We start from the raw sequence: 9,583 nt of genomic DNA, 5'->3' as shown, positions 1-9,583 counted from the left end.
CATTGAAGAAAAAGTACTAAATGGATAAGAGGCGCTATTTAGCACGTTTCAAAGACCAAATCCTTTTAGCACGCTGTTGATAGATCAGTTTGTACATTTTTTAGCGTGCGCAGTGAAATAGCTCACGTTTTTATACACGCAAACCTTTGATAGATCCGGCCCTTAGTGTTGTAGCCACTTATGCAAAATTTTTTTCATTTGATATTTCTACCAATTTAGTTTTTGTCTTTTGGAATGTAAAATATATTTAAGTTAATTTAGAACCAAAATGTGTTATTTATTTTTTATATTTGGAATTGTTTGGAGTAAGTTTTTAATTGTTAGACCCTCCCATTAATTTGAGTGATTAAGAGCACACCAGGTATTGGAGGATGGTTTGGTAAATGTCTGGTGTGGACGGGAGGTTCTGAAAAATTATTTTTTGACTTAAATGTTGCAGCCTTCTATTCCACCAAAAACAAAAATCACCTGTTACCACCCACGGCCTTCGTTGGAAATTTTGGTATTTTATTTTTGTTGGAATAGAAGGCTGCGACACTTAGATATTGTTCAGTATTCTTTGTAGCCCCCCTGGATGAGTCTGAAGTGAGTGTTTTTTGTTGACTGACAGTTCGTGGGAAACTTCAGCACCCTTCTTTGTTTTATCCATTGGTGTTCAATGTCTCTCTCTGATTTGCTATAATCCCAACGTCGTAGAAAAACCTTGGTAACCATTCCCGAACTTGTCAACGGGTATTTTTGGAGATTAGTTGACAATGTTCTTTAGATCGGGGTATGATATTTTGCTTATTGAGTTTCTGTGGCCTTCTTCCTGTTGTCAGACAGGTTCTATTTAAGTGATTCCTTGATATTACAGGCCCTGTGGTAGTCAAAAGAGGAGTTGATCCATACTTTTAAAAAATGGCAGTTATTTTTTGATAAAAACAAATACAAACCACTATGGAATACCAAATTAAGCGTAATACAGTACTTGAGGTGTTATCTCCTAACCGTTCTACAAAACTTCACTTCAAATAGGGAAGCTTTCACCTTTAGTTAGTGATAGTAATACATCAGCTTTTAGGAAAGATGATATGTCAGGCATAAAAAAATTTTTTTTTATGCCTACATGTTGTATAAACATGGTTATGTTTACAGTGGCACTTCTTCAAAATGTGAGTAACCATTGAGAACATCTACTGATGCATAGTTTAAAAAATATTCTCACCACTAACTTCAGTTTGTAGTCCAGATTTTTTCTTATTATGAGAAAATGCCATAGCCCTTTCTAATCTATGGTTGCTGCTTTTTGGAAGAAATTAAACTTTTTAATGTTTACAGCCTTTTTTCCCCATTACTGGTTAAATTAATACAGCTACAGGAAGAGATTTCAAGGCACCCTTACCTGGTGCTGATTCTCAGAAATGATTTTATTTTTTCTCAGATAAGCCTTTCATATCCTTTAACAACCAGTCATACAACAGATTGGTTGTTTGCAAAGTCATAAACAGCTGTTCAGTTCATTGTGCAAACAGATGTTAGGGAAGCAGCAAGGCTGTTGATAAGAATGTGGGGTTTTGTTTCTGATGCAGCCCAATCAGGCATGCAGAGAGCCACAAGAGGCTGAGAGTGGCATGCAAGGAGAAAATGAGTCATAAGGAGCCCCCTCCCACCCCTTTGCTGAAGGAAGGCTTTTATTTTTACCAGGTGGGGGATGGAAACTTAGGACAGGCATGCTTATAAGGCCTCAAAAATCCTGATTTTATATATAGCAATTCATTGGGGGAATTTTTCTCACCAGTAGATCACAGTTCCTCCTAAGTCGGTGGTTTCTTGTTAAACATATTCACTGTCTTTCCACAGTGGATTGCATTTTGAGTTTCAACTAGGCCTTGAGGGAAGGGAGACACAACAGTGAGAGAAGCTTGTGAAAAATGGGGGAGGGGATGAAATATGCAGGCCTAGGGTGGCACGGCTGTGTCTGTGAGCACAGGAAGGGCTGATGAGTGGGACTCTGCAGAGGAGTGAGGCTGACACATCATCGACTTTCCAGCCAGCCAGTCTGCAGAACTGCACTGACCGATAATCATATGACCCGTTCTATTTACGCATGCAGTGGTGTGTTTTCATTCAAACAGAACTACCCCTTCATGACTCACCGAGGCGGATCAGTCAGGGGTTTATTTACTTTACTGCCTTTTACTGTCATAGCTACCTCTTTCACTTCTTTACACCTTTCTTTTTGCTAGTTTTATGGATTTTGTAAAAAAAAAAATTCTTTCTTCCACCTTATTTTGCAGAGAGTAAATCAATTCTCCATTGAACACATATCCATTTTAAAATATTAAAAGTTATAGATATCACCTTTAATAATCTTCTTGACCCAAAAATAGACATGCAACATATTTTTTACCTTTGAATACTTTGATTTAGTTTCAAATTTGAAACACTACTTCAATATTATATAGTTTGAATTATTAGGACTGTGCAGGAGATTGAAATGTAAAACATATTACAAGTTTACAATTTATCAAGCTATTTTGTTTAAAAGCTACTAACATATTTATCTTCTTAAAAACAATCTTGCAGTTCCAATAGTGTGAGGCTTGTTAGCATCATGTCAACAAATTCAAAACAAGTTGATGTCAAGATGTCAATGCTTATTAACATCAAAGAGGCTCCTATGACTTCAAGACTCTTTTGTTTTGATTTCTGGATTAAAGGCAAGGCATATTCTTGAAAATTCAAAAAAAACAAAAACAAATTAAAGTCGGGTTTTATTGTTTAACTTCTTCATTTTGTCAGAGGGTGACCAGACAGCTACAGATTTGTGAAAACATCCAAAAGAAGAAGAAGACTGGTTTGTTTTCAAAAACTCTATTTTTTTTCCAAATTTTTTGGATGCAGCTTGAAAAGTTTGAGCTTTAAATTTACATAAGAGGAAGGGGAAAAATGAACCCGGAAAAAAAAGGAAGCTCTCTCTGGTTCAATGGATTCGGAGTCATGTCCCTCTTCCCTGTTGAGAAATTCCTACCATGTCTGTGGGCAGGCAGCTGCCTCAAAGAATGGCTGGCCATGTTTTTAAGAAGGCAGTATGTTCAAGCAGCATTCCTGTGGAAAAAACAAAACTGTTGCCTACAAACCCTCCAGTTTTATTCAAAACAATTGATTTCCTAATCAAGCTAATAGCAGCAAATGGGTCATGTAAAAAACGATCAACTTCAGTATGTCAACAAAACTTCACTTTAGTCTAATTGTTCTCAGCTCACATTTTGTTGAGGTAAAAATTAGTTGTACATAATTCCAGAAGTAGTTTTACCAAAATGTCAGTGGTGTCAAAAGTACACAAATTTGTTACTTAAGTAGAAGTATAGATACTGCAGTTTGAAAACACTGTGGTAAAAGTTGAAGTATCAACTTGGCCTCTTTACTCAGGTAAAAGTGGAAAAGTATGTGCTCCAAAAACTACTTAAAGTATAAAAGTATAAAGTAACCTTTAAAAAAAACAGCCAGATGCAACTATATGAATTGAAAGCTCAATTTTTTTTCTTTTTTGGAAAATTTTTTTGGGTTGGGGCCAGGGTTGGGGGGGTTTTTTTTGTTTTTGTTTTCCTTTTCCTGTTCGGTTTACCCTTTTTTCGGCCTTTTCGGCCTTTTCACCTTTTTTTTTTGATTCCTCTTTTTTGGCTTGGCGTGGCCATTTTCGTTTTGCGTTTTGAGGACTTCTTGTTTGTTTTTGTTGTTTTCTTTTGGGTTCGGCCCAATTTTGCCAATTGGTTAACCATTGGTTTTTGCGTTATATAACTGATCCAATTACACTAGTTTTCACTAGATGTGGATGGCGCCAATGATCTGCATTGGATGGCACACATGACGTGAAATAAATTTTTATAAACATTAAACTGAAGCCAAGAGTAATGAGTAACATTTGTTTTAAAAATGTAAGGAATAGAAAGTACAGATACTTTTGTGAAAATGTAGTAGAAGTAATGGAGTAAAGTATAGATACCTTAAAAGTGTACTTAAGTACAGTAACAAAGTATTCGTACTTTGTTACTTGACACCTCTGCAAAATGTGCAGTTTAGTATTAACTCTGTACTCAAATAGCTATTGGAAATTTTAATTTCGTTACATTGAATTAGAAATAAACAAAATAAAAACAAATTTCATTAGCTTATCTTGTCACTGAGTAGTTCTACCTCATATCCACAATAAATGGTTTATATCGCTTTAATTGTTGGTATTGCTTTAAATGTTTATATTTGTTAAATTACAACAGATTCCAGAAATGCAATTAAAAGCGACACACACAGCAGGTTGTAACCCTTGTCAGTGCAGACGGCTATTTAAAACTCTCCAAGTGGCGCCAGCTGTTTACATTGTTGTCAGTTATGGGTTTGCCATTAGTGTGCAGATGTTTAGGATATACTTGTGTGTTTGTGTTAAACAGCTGATGATTTTTTTTCTCTTTTACATTGTTTAGAAAGCTATTCATTTTCTCTGAAATCAGAGTGTTTATTTTGAATGACTAAACCGCTTTTGAGTTGATTTTAACATCAAATTTAGATTGAACTTGGTGATTTTATGTGAACAACATTTTCAACACTGATTAGAGTGAAAAGTTAACAATTTTTTTTTATGCAGATTATGTAATAGATGTCTTTCCTTTGTATTTACTTGCTTTAAAAAAAAAAAAACCCTAAAAAAAATCCAGTGCAACCGATTATCTTCAGATGTCACCTTATTAGTGAATAGGTTCCACTTTTGCATAATTTAATAATAATAGCTGAATTAATCTCACACTGGAGAATTCACCTCTGCATTTCTGCATCTCAGTAGAAATGCAGCTATTCTAATTCTAGCATCAGAGGTTTTTATTATGAAATTATACCAAATTAGCAAACACATAAAGTTCAATGATTATATTGGGGCCTCCCCAATATAATCAAACACTTGTGACTCCAGTGGGATTGTTACACATGCATGCCACAGTTTTATTTTTTATATTTTTGCTTACAACAAGACCACGTTTGAAACCCAAACATGTTTAAAGACCATGTTTGGGTTTCTTTCATTTTACTATCATCTATAACTCTATTTTGGTCTATCATATTAAACATACATGCCGGTTTGTGGTTGTAAGGTTCCAAAATGTGAAAAGATTCAGCAGTCATTGCTTTTCTTTGAGCAGTAATTGGTTGTAAGTTGAGGCCAAATTAAGTTAAGTCCTTGTAATTGTGTCATAAAATTGCAAAGGGATTGAAATCAAGTTTGTTAGACTGAAGGGTCAGCTGCCTAATCAACTAGTTGGCAGCACTGGAGCACCAAAGGGGACGGTACTCTCACCATTCCTTTTTACTCTGTACATGTCTGACCTCCAGTACCAGAGAGAGACCTGTCATCAGCAGAAATACTGAAATGACTCTACAATCATTGAGTACATCAAAGATGGCAAGAAGCTGAGTACAGAGAGTTGGTGAACCACTTTGTGTGGAAATCATTTGATCCAAAATGTCCACAAGACAAGGGAGATGATTGTAGATTTCAGAAGAAACAGGAACATGTTGAACCCTATTAGCATCTTCCCTTGTGTACAGTGTGATCTCTTCCTCCATCATCTGCTTGGGTAACAGCGTCGGAGGAAATTACTTAAAAACAAGCTGTTCAACAAGCTAATTAAGAAGGCCGGCTCTGTTCTAGCAATTCCTCTAGAACCTCTTGAGATTATTTCACAAATAATCTCAATAACTCAATGAAAAAAACAAACAGAAAACCATATTAGTTACTGCAACATTTCATTTCCCTTTGGTAAATACATATAATAAATTGGGAAATATGTATTAATAATAATAATAATAATAATAATAATAATAATGGTATTTTTCTTTTTTTCAATGAATTGAAATTTCTTTTATTCATTCTTTACTTTCTGCACACACAATGTTTCAGTTACCATCTTAGTCAACAAATAACAGGATTTCCTCTTGCTGCTGTCTGGAGGAAACACCTACCTTACAGTGTCGATTCATTCCCTTGTTAATTAATGAATAACCCAACCTTTATCTGAGTAACCATGGTAACAGCTGAGCTTTAAAAAGGTGTGGCTTTGGCATAAGCAAATAGGTTATTAGCCAGGCATCCCCGTCTTTATCCCAAAGGGCTTTCAAACTGCAGCCTTAACATCGTTGTGTTTTGCACGCAGGCAGGATGGCAGCGCATCACCCAGAGTTTGAGCGGGCCGGTCAGAACCCGGGTCTCCAGGTGTGGAGGGTGGAGAACTTTGATTTGGTTCCCGTTCCAGAGAACCTGTATGGGGGTTTTTACACCGGAGATGCCTACCTCATCCTCAACACCATCAAACAACGCTCAGGAAATCTGCAGTATGACCTCCACTTCTGGCTGGGTGAGTCCATTGACAACAAATAATCTACCCAATGAGACCAAAATAAGTTATATCTTTAATTCCCGTTTTCTGTAAAATTATTTTTTTTTATATCAAAAAGAAAAACATTTTTTTCAGATGTCCGTTGCAGCTACAACCTTGTTTGACTTGCAAATCAGTTAATGACTCTGTTACTGTGTTCCTTTGAGGGATTCATGGAAAAAAGTGTTGCTTTGCTGCTTTGTATGTTTCTCAGAAATTCCTAAAACCTGTCTGACCTGAACAGCATTTGCCTCTTAGTCTCAAAAACATCAATAGTTTATCCACAGAAAGGTTCTGTAGGGATGAATCAGATTTTTTATTTTATTTTTGCAGAGCATCATGCTAGGATAAAATGGAAAAGTCAATAACTTTATTAATTTCTGAGTTTTTATGCAACATATAGGTAGCTATACTTAATCACCAGGAATTTGGTGAGACATTAGGTTAATCTCCTGCTGTAAAAACTGGATTGTGTTGCAGAATGTTCCAAATATCTAACATCCAGTTCTAATTTATTACACTACATTTACAAAAAAGGATGTTAGTTTAAACTTGTTTTTACTGCATTATCTTAAGCTCTCTATTTGAAGCATAATTATCTTTAGTTATCTCTATTGGAACTGACTGTTTTGTTTTATAGAGCTCTACTGTTTTAGTCAGTTGGACTGGTTATCAGAAGTCCTAATGATTGACTAACATTGTTAGAGAGTTGAAAGATTGTGACTTTTTACAGTTTGGCTTTAGGTAATTTGTCCCTATATTCATTCAACACATTCTCATTTTTTTTTTTTTTCACGGAGAGTCTGTTTTAAGAGAGCGCGGTTACATTTGCTACATCTTTGAAATACTTTGAAATAAAAAAATAGCAATACTAAAAGAAAACATTTTAAATATTTGCAAGGTTTTAAATGCATAGGTACAAAATGATCGTTATGGAGGTGCAAAATGGAAATAGGAAGGGAAAAAATGTCTGCTGGAGTAAAAATCGGCTAAATGACCAGAAGCAGTTTAGAACAAGTAAATGTGAGTATTTCACATGGTCCCTTTTTGCTGTTGTGCTAACCTCGCATTGAACCATGACTTTAAAACGTATATACACATTCAACCGTGATCCAGGTGTACCATTACGACCAAGATGTTACCAGACATAGATTTTTTTAGGAAGCAACATTCTCCGCCTGTAAGTCCTAGACCATATTTTTGAAGCAATTCCAACATTCACCACAAAACCTAAAGTCTTGTAAGCAAATTATATTCGCTAGACCATGAAAAAACTAGTGTTGCACCGATAAAGATACCAGTATTGGACAGGCCCCCGATACAGCACTAAAATGGTCGCATCAGTATCAGTGATTACCAACAAATAGGGCACCGATACCATTTTGAGAGCCAAAAGTGTATTCAACTATTGTCACCCATTCTAGATAGGCAATAAAAAGTTTTACTGGATTCACTTTCTATTAGTCTTTTTCCTGCTTCACAAAGGTAGGCAGCAGCTTGACAAAGCCATGATGGCAATTATTTTACATCCAAATAGTATGCAGTTCTTCATATATACACACACACACACATCAATTTCAAACAGATGGTATTGGTATGGTACCGACTGATACTGCACAGCCAGGTATCGGGTATCAGTATCGGGGCCAAAAAATTGCATCAGCACAACACTAGAGAAAACATTAACATGGAGAACTTCTTGTTTGTTGGATATAGGTGATGTCTGCAGCCAGGATGAGAGCGGCTCTGCAGCAATCTTCACTGTCCAAATGGACGACTTCCTCGGGGGGAAACCGATCCAATACCGTGAGGTGCAGGGGTACGAGTCCAAAACCTTTCTGGGATACTTCAAGTCTGGAATAAAATACATGGTATGATGTCTGTGATTACATGGGAAGCAGCCGCTGCTCGTCACTTTTTAAAATGATAAAAAACTTAAACAAACACTGAAGGTTTGCTCTCTTTGTGCTGAAATGTGAAATGTATTTTTCTAGAAAGGAGGCGTAGCGTCTGGGTTCAAACACGTGGTCACCAATGAGGTGTCGGTGCAACGGGTTCTCCAGATCAAGGGTCGGCGTGTCGTCCGGGCCACGGAGGTGCCGGTCAGCTGGGACAGCTTCAACCAGGGAGATTGCTTCATTTTGGACTTGGGAGATGTGAGTAGGACAGAGAAGATTATTATTTTATGTAAAACATGATATCATCTGACCATTACAAGATTTTTCATGTCATGGAAATTATGCATGATTGAAAATAAGTGAAAGACAACAAAGGAAAGAGGCCGCTCTTGTTAATTGAATTTGTTTGTCTGATGCTTTCATTTCACAGGAGATTTATCAGTGGTGCGGCTCACAGAGCAACCGTTTCGAGAAGCTCAAGGCTACTCAGGTCGCCAAGGGCATCCGTGACAATGAGCGCAGCGGGAGGGCCCGGGTGTACGTCTGCGACGAGGGAATGGAGAGAGAGAAGATGACGGAGGTCTGACCAATATAGCCGCTGAAGCAAATGAACTAACAAACTGAGAGTTTTTTTTTTCTCACACTGCTGCCTCTGTTCACAGGTTTTAGGTCCCAAACCAGATCTGCCTCCTGGGGCTTCTGATGACATCAAAGCTGATGCTTCAAACAGGAAGAAGGCAAAACTGTACAAGGTTAGCATGAATGTGTGCTTCTAAAGCTAGATAGTAGAGGCGAGAGAGAAAATTTCACATAAGTTTAAATGTTTAGTGTCCTTCAGCCCAAGAATTCAGTGTTTTCTTTTATTAGCTGTGGCGACAACAGTATATCTAAACTGTTTTCAGTTTAGCAGCTAAAAGATAATACCAGAATTTTTCTTTTATCTCTTATTTAAAAATAAAAATAACAAAAGAGAACATTTTCAAGATGTTTAGGTTTGGATTAGAAAAATAATTCAGATTTCCATTTTCTGTTGTAATTTTTTTAAATCGAAAACATGTAGCAAAAAAATTTACAAATACTTCAATTAAAACTTTAATTGATTTTCCTTTGCACTATCCACAAGAATCAAAAAAATTCAATACAGGGATGCATTGTTTTCATGAGCTTAAAGCTCAAATTTTAAGAGTCAATGGGCTCTATGCACAGCTCCACTACTTCCTGAATTTAAGGCAGCTCCTTTGTTTCCTGTCTTTCATTACTGGACGAACTGATTAATCCAGG

The 9,583-nt window shown here is 36.5% G+C and overlaps 1 protein-coding gene across 2 annotated transcripts in view; it reads left to right on the top strand.

Moving 5' to 3' along the window:
- LOC107102297 (gelsolin-like) overlaps positions 1-9,583 on the top strand; it is a 26,683-nt gene that overhangs the window by 5,195 nt on the left and 11,905 nt on the right. For both annotated transcript variants that reach the window (XM_015401553.1, XM_015401545.1), the window contains exons 2-6: positions 6,183-6,383; positions 8,121-8,275; positions 8,399-8,560; positions 8,733-8,882; positions 8,965-9,054. In XM_015401553.1, coding sequence (XP_015257039.1) covers positions 6,188-6,383; positions 8,121-8,275; positions 8,399-8,560; positions 8,733-8,882; positions 8,965-9,054 — 753 coding nt within the window. In that variant the 5' untranslated portion in view covers positions 6,183-6,187. The remainder of the gene's footprint in view (positions 1-6,182; positions 6,384-8,120; positions 8,276-8,398; positions 8,561-8,732; positions 8,883-8,964; positions 9,055-9,583) is intronic.

This window comes from Cyprinodon variegatus, unplaced genomic scaffold (genome assembly GCF_000732505.1).
Source record: "Cyprinodon variegatus isolate N-32 unplaced genomic scaffold, C_variegatus-1.0 Scaffold32, whole genome shotgun sequence".
NCBI lineage: Eukaryota > Metazoa > Chordata > Actinopteri > Cyprinodontiformes > Cyprinodontidae > Cyprinodon > Cyprinodon variegatus.
The sequence above is the reverse complement of the archived record's forward strand: the minus strand, read 5'-3'. Positions and strand labels throughout refer to the sequence as shown.